Below are 15,470 nucleotides of genomic sequence, written 5' to 3' on the forward strand. Positions count from 1 at the left end.
TTATTAAAAATGAATAGTAATAAAAATAAATATCTATATTTTTAAAATTTAATATTGCAGTTAGATATATATAAATCATATATTCTTTCATAACTCTACTCACTCATAATTCATTGGCAAAATTTAATGATTTATCTTAATAATTAAATAATATATTTCAATCACTATTAATTGAAGATAATATTTTAGAAACTAAATACAATATATACATTTTATCATCTTATTTATTTATTTACATTAAAAACTATTATTTATTGAAGATAATTACTATTTTACTTAATAATATAATAATTTAAAGAGTTTTATGTTCAAAATATTCATTTTAACTAAGCTTAAAGAGATTCAGTTGAATCTTAGATTTTACTGTTGTTCTTAAATATGTTTAGATGCACTTTTTTTCCATCAACTATAGGCGAATAATCTCTTATTTTATTTATATTTTTAATATTTTTGCTAATGTTCAATAAAAAATGAAAATTTATTTACGTATCAAGTTCTAAAGAATATTCTGCTGCATTTATTAACAACTGGAATTAATTTTTTTATATTTTTTAATTATAAGATTCTTTTTTCTATTCAGATTAATCTTTGTTCTCATTCTGAATGATTTCTTGCTGCTCTTCGTTACCTATTTATATTTATTTAAGAATGTTTATTTATTTTTACTTTAAAATCATTTATCTACTTATTTGCTGAAAAGGAGATTCATCAGTGGAGTTTTTTGATATTGCTGCTATTCTCTCTTTGATTATCTATTTTTAAATAAGGCAGTGTAAATTTATTTAAAATAAAACACAATTTTGCTTTACTTGTATTTACTATTTAGACCTTTCAAGTTGGGAGAGAGATGAAATTTAACTCTTTTATTTATTTTATAATCCTTATATTTCTATGAAATTCTTACTGTATGAATTATCTTTCATTATTTCAGATTAACTTATTTATTTAGAATCTTCTGACAATGAATTATTTATTTCATGTTGCTACTTTGATTATTGGAGAGCTGTCTTATTTATTGAAGAGCTTTGCATTTCTATTTTCCTTAATGATTGATCATTGAAAGAAGCAAGTGGGTTCTAAATATATTTAGATTATTTTTTTACTTTATTTAGTTGTTCTTTAACATGAGCAAAGAAGCGAGAAGGACTTTTTGAGAAATCTTTGATTTAAGCTAATTTTTTTTCACTGATGTTTTAGATTTCATTTTCATCTATTTATTATTTTTGCATTGAATTTTATAAATTAAATTTATTTAAACTTGCTCTAAAATATTGAGAATCGTTTTTCTTTTTTTCAGGTGTCACTTCTGTTTGTACCCTAAAATTATTAGGGATTATGTTTCCTTGCTGTATATTGCTATTTTATAAGGGCTACTTCTTCTATGAATTTATCTTCTATTCATTTTAAATATTTAACAAAGTCTCGGTTTTTCCATTTATTTGAATTTTAATTTCAGATCTTCCATTTTTATTCATTGAATTATTAATGTTATTTAATTATATTCTGGGAATTGTTTCTTAAACAATATTTTATTATTGTTGTTATTATTATTATTGCTATTGCAATTAATTATTGGATTATATTAATAGAGCAGATTTTTAGTTAATATTTGGAGTAGCTTAAAATTATTGGTTATTTTAGGTTATATTATGATCTATTGATATACTTCTATTTGAAATTTAAGCTCTGTTTAATTGATCTTGATAAACTGTGTTCATTTGCTAAAAACGTGGTTGGTCTATTTAGATTAACTACTCTCTTTGAAGGGGTTATTAAAGTATCTAATTATTGAATTGTTATTATGGTTAAGAAACCAAAATGACTGGTTTTTAATAATTTTATTAAAAATTCTAAATTTATGACACTTTTTGATATGCTGGATTTTGATTTATTTGAATAATTTAATTTTGAAAAGCATCTTAATTAACTGAAATAGATCTTAAACTTTTTCTCACGGACTCTAAAGGTAATTATTGAGGAATAATCTATCCCTAAAAAACTTATGCCTGAGGAGTTTAATTTGCTAAGTTAGGGTAAATCATTTGATCTTTCAATTAGTCTGAGATATTTAAAGGAGGAGGTACTTATATTTAATTATTTTACTATAATAACGTGTTATTTTTTTAAGCAAAAATAGGTTGCATATTTATGGGGTGATAGTTCACAATTTATTTTTATGAGAATATAGGTGAGAATTGAGCAAATTTAGGGGGAGCTGTTTAATTAGGTTGCATTTATGATGTATTCAATTAATTTAGACTCTTTTAAGGAGTAAGCTGCTGTTATTATTAATAGTATTATTTGACTTAATGTTATTAGCCAGACATTGTTGCTAGTCTTTAATTATTTTACTGATTTTATAAAGCTGGTTATATAGAAATATTGGCAAATTTAGGGGAAATACTGTTGTTATAATTATTGCCTTATTACTACCTTCTTTCATTTATGTTTTCCGTAGTTTATTAATAGTTTATAATACTAGGTACTTGAGGTTATTAAGAAATTTAATAAATTCCATTCTAAACACTCATTCTTTACTAATAAATGGGTGTAGGTTACTGAGTAGTATTTTACTCCTCTTAATTTTTATAAATTTAACTTTTTTACACTTAATTATTTGTTTATTAAAAATTGCTTCCTTTTGATTGATGCTTGATTTAGTTAATATTATTGTTGAAATAATCTTAGTAAAATATCTAAGATTTACTCTAACCACTTTTATCCTCATTTTCTTAATAATCTTCCTAAACAAATTTAATCGGAGAAGGAGTGCTGATTCTGCAAACTAAAGCTGGGTTTTAGTTGTTGTATGAGTTATTTGTTTTTATAGGTGAATGATTATTGGATGGATCGATAATTATGTTTGCCATTTAATTTCTTAGATTGCGCACATTTGGTGTATTTTAATTCCTAATTTTTTAACTATTTTCGTAATTTTTATCATTCATATCAGTATTCTTTTTCACCAAAGCCTCTACCTACTGCCTTGCTGATATAATGTTACTTATATTATTGTAGCTCATCAACTGTAAGATTGCTTTTTAAATATCTAATTCCTATTCAAGATTATTTTCTTGTCAATTAACAAATATAATTTAGATTGATCGACGAATAAGTAAATACTAATTAATTTCAAGGAATACCAATCTATCTAGCTATACTTTTTTATAACAACTAAAGCCTAAAATTTATTTATATTTTTTATATTTTCTGCTACGATAAAAGAAATATTTTATAATAAGCTTTAATGAATCCTGCAAAAAAAATTTGTTGGTGTAGATGCAACAAACGGATAATTTAATAGTTTAGTTAATAATTTATTAGCAATTATTATTATTATTAATTTGCCAAGTAGGTTAGTAAAAATTAATTATTTTAATAATTTTGTTTTCAAAATTTATTCAAAATCTGCGTGCTGTTTGTGCTGATAATAATAAAATTTAACAACTTTATTTTCTAATATTTGATACAGAATTGATATACATACATACATTCAATAAATTTCATATATCAAAACATCTTTTGCAACCAATATTAATTAGTTCTGTTCAATTTCATCCATCGAATAAATTTTATGAACGTTTCAAATAATGGATATCATTTCATAAAATCCAGGATTGGTAATCTTACACAAAAAACAAATTTCGATTACAAACATAAAATTTTTGATTTTGGTATCTGGATAATTAATATATCAAATAAAATTAACTGTTTAAATTTTATTAAAACTAAAATGATTGCTTAGTATAAATAGATATATAAATAAAACATAATAAATCAATAATTTTATCTTATAAAATCATTGTTTTAAGATAAAATAAATAAAAATTTATTCTTTGGTTTAAAAATAGCTTAGATAATTATTTCAGTTAAAAAGTAAAATTAAAAAAATAAATATTTCTGAAAACATCTAAAGCAAGTCAAAAAAAATATCGAGCTTTATAACTTTCTTACATATATTTACTTTTATTTTATAAAAATACAATTTTTAATTAATTTTTTCTTAATTCTTAACTTAATTTTAATTGTTCCTAGATCTAACTACATACCAAATTCTAAAAATAATTTTTAAAATAATATTTATTCACTAAATTAATTTAAGATATTAATATTTTAATGTATTAATACTACCCTTTAGTGACAATAAAATTCTTAAATTTATATTATTGAAGTATTATCTTAATGTAGGGGGGATTTCTTATTAAGCAGACAGACACTGTAGTAATAAAAATTATGCAATAGGATTAATATCAATTATTTATTTTTTTATATCATTTATTTTAATATTGTTTTTGAAGTTACTAAGTTTTTTTAGAAAGAAATTCTAAATATTTTTAATATGCTTATATTTTATTTTTAACTTTCTATTTAAATGATGTGTATAAATTCTCATAATAGAACATTTTTTTAATATTTCTAGATTAAATTTTGAGATTCTTTTTATTTATTTTATTCTCTAAAAAAGTAAGATGTAAATCTCATATCAGAATCCCCCTTCATATTTTAATATAAAAATTTAGAGTAGAAACAAAATATATAAATTTAAGTCATTTTATCATAAAAACATACAGAAAAGTAATAATGTGAATATTAACTATTGAAATAAATAAAATTAAGGATTAATTGACATAGACAACTTATATCAATAATTATTTTATTTAATCTAAGTATAACTTGAAATAATTAATATTATTTTTAAAATATTAAATATTTGTTTTTAAGAAATATCAGTAATTTAAAATAATTAATATAAAATTATAAAATTTAAGAGATTGTATTATACACATATATTATTTATAAGCCGATGGATGGATAGGCATGTGTTGAATTGAATTAATATAGAGTAGATAAATAAAGATGAATTATTGTTCAAATTTAATTGACTAAATTTTGAATTATTTTGAAAATACAGTTACTTAGCTCAGTATTAAGTGCAGTAAGTAACTTAAATATTAAGGATGAAAAAAATAAATTTTACAGAATATTCAGTGTTTTGTAAAAGAAAATGTTGGGGGAATAGCTTATATTTACAATTTTTATAAAAATAAATACAAATAATTAAAAATATAAGTATTAATTTGGTTTTATCCATTATTGTCATTTATATAAAAAAAATAGAAAATACTTATTTGATCAAAAAGCTTAATAAATATACAAATTGTTGACCAGATATCAAATTAAGGATATATTTAAAAGAATAATTATTTAGTGGTTATTCATTCATTGATTTTTAAATAGGCTTCTGTTACTGGATTTAACAAATGCAAAAATAAGTACATAAATGTCAACAAGCATTCCTAATTAACTTAAAAAACTATTTAATAATAGGAAAATCTTTTAAAGCTAGAATACTATCTTGAGTAAGTAGAGAATATTTAAAAATAGGTGTAAGCGAAGGATGAAAGTCTCTAATAAATGGTAAAATAATAATTTAGCATCCTAGTTTGTTAATATAAATGCATGATATTATTAGATAAAAACAGGTGTTAACCATAGTAATTACAGCGAAGCATGGAATTTATAGTAAGTATATAGTCTTTTATAAAAAGGATGAAGGAAGAAAATATTATTTATAAATAAAAACAATAGACAAGAAATTGAGTTAATGCTTAAATAAAATTCATAAAACATGCAAAAATACATATCATAGTTTAGTAGTAATATTATTAGGATATCACAAACTTAATAGAGAGTAATTTGAATTTAACACTTTTAGATTGTTAAAAAAAATTTGTTTGATTAAAACAGTAGTAATTGATGTAGAGATGCATAGATGGAGGCAACAAAGCAGAAAAACAAATGAAATCAATTTTAAAAAATCTTCAAACTCTTTCAGATTAAATATTTGAATAAAAGAAAAAGATATAAGTTGACTAAAAATCGCATATTTCCCAAATATCTAATTAGTCATCGGATTATTTTAAAAGCGAAGTAAGTGGCTCAGGAGGGGACTCAGAAGATATGTATTAAAATATTTACAAACTCTATTAATCTCACAAAAAAAGTTTAGAATTAATTTTTTTTCAAAAGCTAAAGGCATATTTTTGTAATAACTTTTAAAAAAAACAAGTTAAGCAAACATGCAGGTCATAGATTACGAGTAGGAAATGGTCAAGCAGAGGCAAGTGGAATTAGACAAAATTTAATAGTAAAATTAATTCATTAGATAATATTTTTAAACAATTTTAAAATTAATTTTACCATGATATTATAAAATGATAAAAGGAAAAACAAAAAAATTAATTGAAAAGCAAAAATTATTATTCAAAAAAGTAATTCAAAAAAAAATAAATGAATGGAACAAATAAAAATATTTAGTTTGTTTATAAATTTTAAATACTTAAAAGAATTGAAATAAATATATCATTCATTTTTATTAAAAATTGATAAGAGCTCTTAAATATAAGTAGATTGAAAATATATAATAATCCAAAAAAACTCTTAGAATATAATAAAATTTAGGATAGAAATAAGAAATTAGTTGTTTATTCTAAAAAAAATAACCAAAAATAGTTTTTTAATTGAAAATATTAAGAATAGAAAAATAAAAATTATTTATTCTAAAAAAAACTAGAATTTATACAAATTTATTTTGAATGATAAGCAAAATAAATAAATAAATTTTTTGTTTGAGCTCATTCATAATTACTTTTTGATAATTTCTCAACTCTTAAATATAAGTAGATTGAAAATATATAATAATCCAAAAAACTCTTAGAATATAATAAGATTTAGGATAGAAATAAGAAATTAGTTGTTTATTCTAAAAAAAAAATCCAAAAATAGTTTTTAATTGAAAATATTAAGAATAGAAAAATAAAAATTATTTATTCTAAAAAAAACTAGAATTTATACAAATTTATTTTGAATGATAAGCAAAATAAATAAATAAAGTTTTTGTTTGAGCTCATTCATAATTACTTATTTGTTAATTTCTCAAATAAAATACTTTTATTTTAATATTAAAAGCTTTTATTTTGAGATTTATACCAATTATACGGAATATAAATTCAAAAAGAATTTTCATGCAAAAATGTTTTTCTTTTATTTATTTTTGGTTAATTAAATTTTTATATTTTGGAAGAAAATATCAAGAGAAAATGGAAATAATTTGAGAATATAAGAGCAATTTTTATATATAAAAATTATTTAATAGAGGAGCACTCATAATAATCTTAAAAATTTAAACATTTCAATTTAAAATATGAACATAGATTAGTCAACAACTTAAATTCCATGATGATTTAGCTGTTTGAAATGATCAAAGAATAGGGAAAATGCTTAAGTACAAAAAATGGCATTAATTAGTTTTTTAATTTATAGCTTTTAATTGAAAAGATCTTATTGAAGAAAACATAAATCAGATGCACGCATAGGTTAAAGGAAGCAATTATGTGACAAACAATAGCAGTCAGTATAGCGATTAACTGAGTGATCAACTGCTAAGCAAAAGAGATTTAGAATCTAATCAATCTGAAACTTTTACAACACCTTAAAAAAAAAAGAAATCAAAGAAGTAAGATTTAAAAAAAGAAAGAAGGAAGGAAGGATATTCTTTCTTTTTATATTGAATTTGTTAGAATATTTAGAAAATTTTAATTAATAAATAAATAAATAGGATGTGGTATATTATAATTGTATTATTGATTATCACTGGAGTCGGAGTAGGCATTTACTTTGGCGTTTCTTGATATTTTATATAATAAAATAAAAAAAAAACCAATTTAACAAATGCATAAAATAAATTAATATAAAAACGAAGAAATAAATAATAATTTTATTCAATTAATAAAGCAAACAAGTAAGTAACAAAAAATATGTATATAGTTCATTTAAATAGATATGTTATTATATTTATTCTGTTGATTTTTTCTATCATAACATAATAATTCTTTATTCTAAAAGATGTTTAATTAATTAAAAATAGCATGACAAACAAACAAAAGAAAGAAAGAAAAAATTTGTTTTTTTCCTTTTAAAATAATAGACTCTCTCTTGTTTAAATAATAAAACACTTTTATTTTTTGAGAGAAAATCCATAGAGACAGAAATAAGATAAACATTGAGCAACAAAAAAAAATTAGGAAAAATTTCATAATTAATTTTTTAAAAGAAAAAGATTTATTTCAAAAGATAATATAAGTAAATTGTGAATTACTTTTTAATCATAATTGATCTCGATAAAGTATATTAAGAAATTTTATATACTTAAGAATTACCTTAATAATAATGACAGATATGGTGGTTAAAATTCCTCGTAAACCCAAAACAAAATACAAGTGTACTTGTGGAAAATAATATGATTTAAATTCTACTTTAAAAAACCATATAAAATAAAAGCATAACAACGATAAATCTTTTTAAGTTAATAAAGGGGACAGAGGTAGACCTCCTAAATAATCACCAGTATTCTACTAAATTAAAGATGGCTTTGTTCCTGAAATTCAAAAATTACATCAGATTGCTATTTTAATATTAAAATCAAATTAAAAATTCATCAATAACATAAATCTTGATAACATAAAAAATCAAATAAATAGCATGAACTAAGAAATTGACACATAAGTAAGTTTAATATAAATGGATGAAGATGCTTTCTATTGGTATAATCAAAGTAAATCATTCTTTGATACTCATTTTAAATAATTATACGAATCTTTTAATAATTCAACTTTGAACTAATTACTAAAAGCTTGTTACAGTCTTTCCTTATTGAAATTCAGAAATTAAAAGGAAAAAATCATTGAATAATTTATTGAAAAAATGAAGGAAATTTGATCAAATCAAATCAACCCAACAGATTATTTTCTTGATTGATTGATTTCAACAAATAAATTTTTTTTGATTGATTAAACTAGATTTTAATGTGTTTCATGCTAAAAATAGTATCATCGCAAATTAGCTATCAGTCAATTAATCAATCAAGCTTGCAAGCAAATTTTTTCTATTTATAGAAAAGAGTCGCAACAAACAGAATGCATCGTTACTGAATAATTTACTATTTCTTTTAAAAAATATATAACTTAATTAATGCAAACCCTCCAATCAATTTAATTAAAAATTTTGTTAATTAATAACAGTTAAATAATATCTTTTTAGGTTTTTAATAAATAATAATAATAATATATTTTAAAAACCTTTTTACTGAATTTGTAATCATTATTTTCACCCTAAAATTTATATATAAATTTGCAAAGAATTTCAAAGATAGCCTTAATAGTTTGAAAATAGAAGAAAAATAACTTATAAAAACTGTCAGAAATTAAAATAAAAACAAAAGGTTGTAAGAAATAATGTGAAATTAATTGTAGGGCTCTAAAAATTAATTATTCAATAATTTACAATTTTCATTTAATTAATAATAAGAAATTCAAAAATCAAAACATTGACTTGTCGTCATAAGTCTTAAATATTGATTAAAAATATCCCTGCCTTTAACAATCTCGCAAATTAAAAATCTATCTTAAACCTTTCTTATTCAAAAAAAATAATCATCTACCTACCATTTTGTTGATGAGAACATATATTAATCACAAGAGAATTCATATATATTTATTTATGTAGTACTATCATATATATATATCAGTGTAGAAAAATTAAATTGATAAATGAAATGAATTAAAGAGTAATTTAATTATTAAATTTATAGGTTAGGTTAATTGAAGTAGACTTATGAGTAATCTACATGAGTTATCGAATTCTGTTTTTTTGTTTCTAATTATATCAATTTTTAATTTAAAAGTTGCTATCTACTTTCATAGATTTATCTATTTTATTTTAACCCCTATTATCTAATAAAGACTAATTTTTTTTGATCAAATTGTTAATAGAGGATATTTTAAGAAAGCTTTTATTTGGAATAGATGAAAAAAACATACTTTAATTAAATACTAAGAATATTTTAAATTTTAGATAAATAAATAAATAATTTTTAAAATTTTACATAAAAAAAAAAACACCTCAAAGCCAGTAAAAATAAATATAGAGCAAATAAATACCTTAAATTTAAAATTGAAAAAAATGATCGAAACTAAAAAGTAAAATAAAATGAACGAAGAAGAAAATCTCGTTTTACCTTAATTCGGATGCAAATGTGGCTTAGAATATTCTACTTTGTCTAGTTTGTCTAATCATATTAAGATGACCCATAATAACAATGCCGATGAATGGAAAATCAAGAGAGGAGTACCTGAAGGTAGAAGACAAAGATTAAACCCTCTTGTTAAAGAAAAAATAAAAAATTTCATCTTGAAACATGAAGTCTTAAAAAATTGCTGCGGAAAACTCAATGCAAGTCAATGCAGAGGGATTTTCATGTAAAACATAAAATATATTGAAGAATTAATAGAAAAGCATAATCTCAACAAATAACAAGAAATTATCCTTTAAAAAGAACATATAAAATTCTAAGAGTTGTGGAATGATATTGATATTAGCTAGATTTAATTCTAAACTCAATAATATCTCAATGCATTTTGCACTGTCTTTTTTAACGTTCAACCATTTATTGTTAAAAAAGAAGAAGAACAAGAAATAGAAGAATAGAAACAAGAAACGATTTCTATTGATGTCAAATCCTTTAACTTCTACAAAGACCTTATTAAAAGTAACAAACCCTTAGAAATCACAAAGGAATAAAAGTAGAAAAACTATAATAACAGTCTTAGCAGCTCACCTTCACACTCTAGCAGCAAATTCTAAATCGATTCTTTTGCAGAAAATAAATAAAATGAAAATTAAATTAAATAATGTAATCAGCTTTAATCTAATAAAGAATAAGCTAATTTCTCCTCATCAACCTCCAATTCTCCTTCAGAACAGTCTTACTTAATTAAAATCCATAGTTCTTTGAACTTAGAACAAGATTAATATATGCGCAACTTCTTCAACAACTACTTACTTAAACCCAATCAAAAGAACTGAAAATCAAGGCTTTATTTCAAAATATTTCTAAACGATAACATAAATTTATATAAAAATTAGTTAAAGTCCCATTTATATTACATAAATATTTATTTTCTCTCTATCTCTCTCAAATAACTATTATGCATAGAAAAGAATGCAAATTATGGATCAGAATAAATTGGTATTGTTAGTGACAATTAAAAATAAAAAGATCAGATCGACACAAGAATAAAAAGCTGGCTAGAAAGAACAATAGACTTTATAAGATAAGAATTTACTATAATTAATACATTTTAACAAGTTTTTCTATTACCATTACTGCTATTGTCTATAGTATAAGATAGAAAAGAGTCCTAATCAATCAATTAATTAATTGTCTCAAATCAATCTCTTCATAAGGCAGACAATATATTTAATTTTTCTTTTATATTTCTTTGTCTAATCCTATTTCTTAATCTTAATCTGTGGCTCTATTGAAATGCCTAACAAATCTAACAAATTTTGTCACTAAAAAGCCGTCAATTAAAGGAATCGATTTAATATGCTGTAAATAATCAAAAACTCTCTTAAATAATATAATTAAATATATTAAAAATGTATGTATTTATGTATTCAAAAATATATTTTTCATTTCATTTTTCAATTTCTATATTAAATATAAATATTCTTTCAATCATTTTCACTTTATTTTTTTCATTTTTATTGATTCTCACATGCAATCAATCAAACAAACACATATTTATTTTATAAAACAATTTAAAAATCTTTCTTACAATTTTGAAGGAAAAATCTAATTAAATTTAAAAATAAAATAGCTTTTTTTTCTCAAATAAACATTTATTCTATTTAAAATCATCACAAATTTTTGAGAATATTCATTTTTATGAAAATATCTCTCAAAAAAGGCAAAACCTAAGAAAATTAAAACACTTAATTCTCATCATCTAATGCAAAAAATTAATGTAAAACTTGTTAATTATTTTCATTAATCTGAATTTCAATTTGAGAAACAATTATAAAAATGTTTTATCTCAATAAAATTTAATTATATAGAAAAGTTAGATGCAATAAAATTAGATATCTATAGGTTGATTGATAGATGGATGATAGATAGATATCTTCATGTTTGAATTTTTTAGCTTTCCCATTATATACCTTATTTACTTAAAAACAGAGCAAAAACAAACAAAAAAACAAACGATAATTAATTACAGCAAATATGAAATCTTTGTAAACTAAAAACATAACAAATTTTTTTAAAGAAATATAAAGATAGATAGATAGCATGCATATCCTAAGATAGTAACTCTAGGCATAGTATTTTTAAATAAACAAGAAAAAGGGAGTTCTATTATGCTTCAATAAAATTTGATTAGAAAAACTAGTAAAAACTAGTCTTAATAAATAAAATAATAAAATTTACTCATTATAAAGCTTTAGTATCGAATATTATACATAAAAGTTATTGAAGTGGCTACTAACAAAAAATTCAAATGTTTTATTCTGAAATTTATAAGAAAATAAATCTGAGCACTTGAAGAAAGATAGATTAGCAAATATCAAAAAATATACTCTTTTTCTCAAAATCAATAAGATTTCTAATGATGTTATTATCTAAATAAATTTAGCCTTCTACCTAAACCTTATTAAATATAATAACTACAAATAATATTCAAATTACCTACCTATTCAATTAAAATTTCATGTTACTCAATAATAAAAACAATAATCTCAAATCAAATTAATTTCTCAAACCAAAAACCAAAAAATGTAAAATTATCTATCTATCTATCTATCTATCTATCTATCTATCTATCTATCTATCTATCTATCTATCTATCTATTAACAAGATTAATTCAATAAAAAATCCTTTATTTGTTAAATATTAAAATTTTTCTGATTTTATTTTTGTTAAAACTAGCTAGGGATAAATGATAGATATTATAAACTTTATGTATTTTTTTGATCATAATAAGAAGTAATAAAAAATCCAATTTTATATTCAAGCTTAAAAGAAATAACAATTATGAATTATAAATAAATAAATAAATAAATATTTTGATTATATTATAATATCCTTTTTATAAAAGTAAATTAAAAACACTTAAAATTAAATTCTACAATTATTTCAAATTACTTATTCCCTATTTTATTTTCATTTTTAAAAGATAAATGCCATTTATTTTTTAATTAGTAAAAACATATTTTATTCTTTCGTTAAGAAAAATTAACGAGTACAAATATCTTAATCTTTAATAAAGAAATATAAATAAGTGTTGGCTTTTATATATTTTAATTTTACTTTTTTCTTTTATAATTGTCTTCAATGATAATTTAAATGCCATAATATATATGATAACATTTAAAATAATTCTAATTAAATGTGTTCAATAAATTTTAAGCAAAGTGATTATATTTATTATTTTTAAAATTTCCATTTATATTTTAAATAGTATTGAAATCTTTTTATTTTTTGTTTTTATGATGCTCTTTGATATTTTTAATTTTCTTTTCAATTGTAATTTATTTTTTCATAAATATTTTGAATAAATTATTTTATTAATATTTTATTTAATCATGATTTAAACCAAACAAGAAAACAAGTAAATAACTAAATAAACAAATAATTTATATTATGCATAATTTTCCTATGTTAAAAAAAAATTAATTTTGTTGGATATTTTTTGAAAAATATTTAAAATTAAACTTATTTCATAAATATTTTATTGGACAATTCAACAAAATCAATTTAACATTATTCAAGAAAGTAATATTTAATTGTGTTGATTTTATTAAGATATAAAACGAGTAATTTTAGGGATTGGCTTATGTATTTATTTATTATTTTCTACTTAAATCAGTAAAAGAAAATAATTAAATTTATTATATTGGTTTTGTAATAATATATAAACAATTTGCAAGATAAATAATAAATAAATAAATAGATATTGCATTATTTTTTAAATTTAGTAATAAACCATTTAAGCTTAATTGAAATAAGAAAGAGAGGAATTTAATGGCTTCTGTTGAAAATCTATCAAGGGGAGAAATGGTTTAGTGGATAAACGAGGTTCTCAAAGTAACTATAAATTTAAATTTTGTATAAAAAAAAGGATAGATAATTAAGCATATTAAAGTTAAATATAACAAAAATAGAATGCTTTGGGACTGGAGCTATAGCATGTCAGTTGATTGATTGCATTCACAATAATAAAGTTCAACGTATTTTTACTAATATTCTAATTCATATTTAACTTATCCATTTTTATGTAGTAAGTAAAGTAAATTGGAAAGCAAAGCTTGAATATGAGTTTGTCAACAATTTCAAAGTTCTATAATAGTCATTCACTAAGATAGGAATTAACAAACCAATAGATGTATTCATTCGCTTTTTCTTATACAAAAATAATAAACCAAATAGATTTATAATAAATTTTTATTTTTTGTTTATTAGGTTGAGAAATTGACAAAGTGCAAATATTAAGACAATTTAGAGTTTGCACAATGGATAAAAAAGTATTTTGATTAAAATGGAGGAGCTAAATAACTACAAGAATACGACCCAGTTGGGAAAAGGGGAAATATTGAGGTAGATTTTAGCTTTATTGAAGGTAAAAGCAATGCTGGAGCTTCAACAACAACTACTATAAATTCAAAAGATTCTAATATTCAGGGAAATAAAGTAAATTAAAATAGAAAATAAGTAGCTCCTAGATAAGCGACGAGTATCATGATTTCCAATGAAATTTCCAATGATTTAAATAAATCTCAAACTCTTTATGAATAGAAAGAATAAAAGGAGCAAAATAATTTTAACTACAACATTAGGGGTTAGAATTAAATCTATGAAAGTATAATAGTTAACTAAAGAAAATCTAGTAATTCATCCAACTCTTCAGCATAGAGTAAACCTTTTAACAAAAATATGATAAAAAATGTTTAAAGTTCATATGAAATAAACAGTGTGTATAATAATAGCAATTTCTTGTTACCTATCACAAATAATAATTACAATAATAACAATAACAATAACATTAACAACAACAACAACAATATTGTGGTGAGTAGCTATAGCGATTCAAATGCAATTAATTAAAAATTACAAGAAGAAAGAGAGTTCTATTTTAGCAAGCTTAAAAATATAGACCATCTTCTTGAGCTTTATGAGGAGTTAAATCTTGGAGATGAAGTAGATGAATTAGTTTTTAAAATAAAAGATATTCTCTATTCTACTCCTCAAGAATAGGTTCAAATACAACCTGATTCTAATGTTTTAATTACCTAAAAATAAGAACAGAAAGAAAATCATGACAGAAAAATATTTATTTCAGAGTACGTGGACTAAGTTGAAGAGGATAATAATTGAAATATTTATTTATAACAAAACAAGCAATCAAGCAAGCAAACAAACAAAATAAAAATATTCACAATTTTTGACTTATTTATTTCCTTCTATATAAAAATTTTATATAAATAATTATTAGTATTAAATTCATATAATTAATATACATTTGCAAGGTCAATTTGGAGTAGAATTTCAAAAATTTCTTTTGCAATTGATTTT

At 21.1% G+C, this 15,470-nt stretch overlaps 6 protein-coding genes across 6 annotated transcripts; 5 read left to right on the plus strand and 1 right to left on the minus strand. All coding sequences in view use genetic code 6, as the record gives it.

Moving 5' to 3' along the window:
* Positions 1–317: 317 nt before the first annotated feature.
* On the minus strand, positions 318–3,023 carry TTHERM_00578670 (hypothetical protein; the record flags this gene model as incomplete). The annotated part of the gene is made up of 4 exons (XM_001022868.3): positions 318–423; positions 487–628; positions 686–752; positions 810–3,023. 4 exons carry the CDS (start codon positions 3,021–3,023, stop codon positions 318–320), a joined length of 2,529 nt encoding a protein of 842 aa, XP_001022868.3.
* Positions 3,024–5,261: 2,238 nt separating this feature from the next.
* On the plus strand, positions 5,262–7,691 carry TTHERM_00578680 (transmembrane protein, putative; the record flags this gene model as incomplete). The annotated part of the gene is made up of 9 exons (XM_001022869.2): positions 5,262–5,273; positions 5,329–5,418; positions 5,474–5,523; positions 5,590–5,692; positions 5,749–5,963; positions 6,071–6,148; positions 7,215–7,285; positions 7,339–7,516; positions 7,619–7,691. 9 exons carry the CDS (start codon positions 5,262–5,264, stop codon positions 7,689–7,691), a joined length of 870 nt encoding a protein of 289 aa, XP_001022869.2.
* Positions 7,692–8,229: 538 nt separating this feature from the next.
* Positions 8,230–8,778, plus strand: TTHERM_00578690 (zinc finger, C2H2 type family protein; the record flags this gene model as incomplete). The annotated part of the gene is made up of 1 exon (XM_001022870.3): positions 8,230–8,778. The coding sequence occupies one exon, from the start codon at positions 8,230–8,232 to the stop codon at positions 8,776–8,778; it is 549 nt and encodes a 182-aa protein (XP_001022870.2).
* Positions 8,779–10,020: 1,242 nt separating this feature from the next.
* On the plus strand, positions 10,021–10,923 carry TTHERM_00578700 (zinc finger, C2H2 type family protein; the record flags this gene model as incomplete). Its single annotated transcript, XM_001022871.1, has 1 exon — positions 10,021–10,923. The coding sequence occupies one exon, from the start codon at positions 10,021–10,023 to the stop codon at positions 10,921–10,923; it is 903 nt and encodes a 300-aa protein (XP_001022871.1).
* Positions 10,924–12,027: 1,104 nt separating this feature from the next.
* Positions 12,028–12,435, plus strand: TTHERM_000578709 (hypothetical protein; the record flags this gene model as incomplete). Its single annotated transcript, XM_012799496.1, has 1 exon — positions 12,028–12,435. One exon carries the CDS (start codon positions 12,028–12,030, stop codon positions 12,433–12,435), a length of 408 nt encoding a protein of 135 aa, XP_012654950.1.
* Positions 12,436–13,922: 1,487 nt separating this feature from the next.
* On the plus strand, positions 13,923–15,272 carry TTHERM_00578710 (EB1-like protein, putative; the record flags this gene model as incomplete). Its single annotated transcript, XM_001022872.3, has 4 exons — positions 13,923–13,985; positions 14,044–14,128; positions 14,180–14,283; positions 14,361–15,272. 4 exons carry the CDS (start codon positions 13,923–13,925, stop codon positions 15,270–15,272), a joined length of 1,164 nt encoding a protein of 387 aa, XP_001022872.2.
* Between the last annotated feature and the right edge of the window lie 198 nt (positions 15,273–15,470).

This window comes from Tetrahymena thermophila (genome assembly GCF_000189635.1).
Source record: "Tetrahymena thermophila SB210 genomic scaffold scf_8254464, whole genome shotgun sequence".
NCBI classification, from domain to species: domain Eukaryota; phylum Ciliophora; class Oligohymenophorea; order Hymenostomatida; family Tetrahymenidae; genus Tetrahymena; species Tetrahymena thermophila.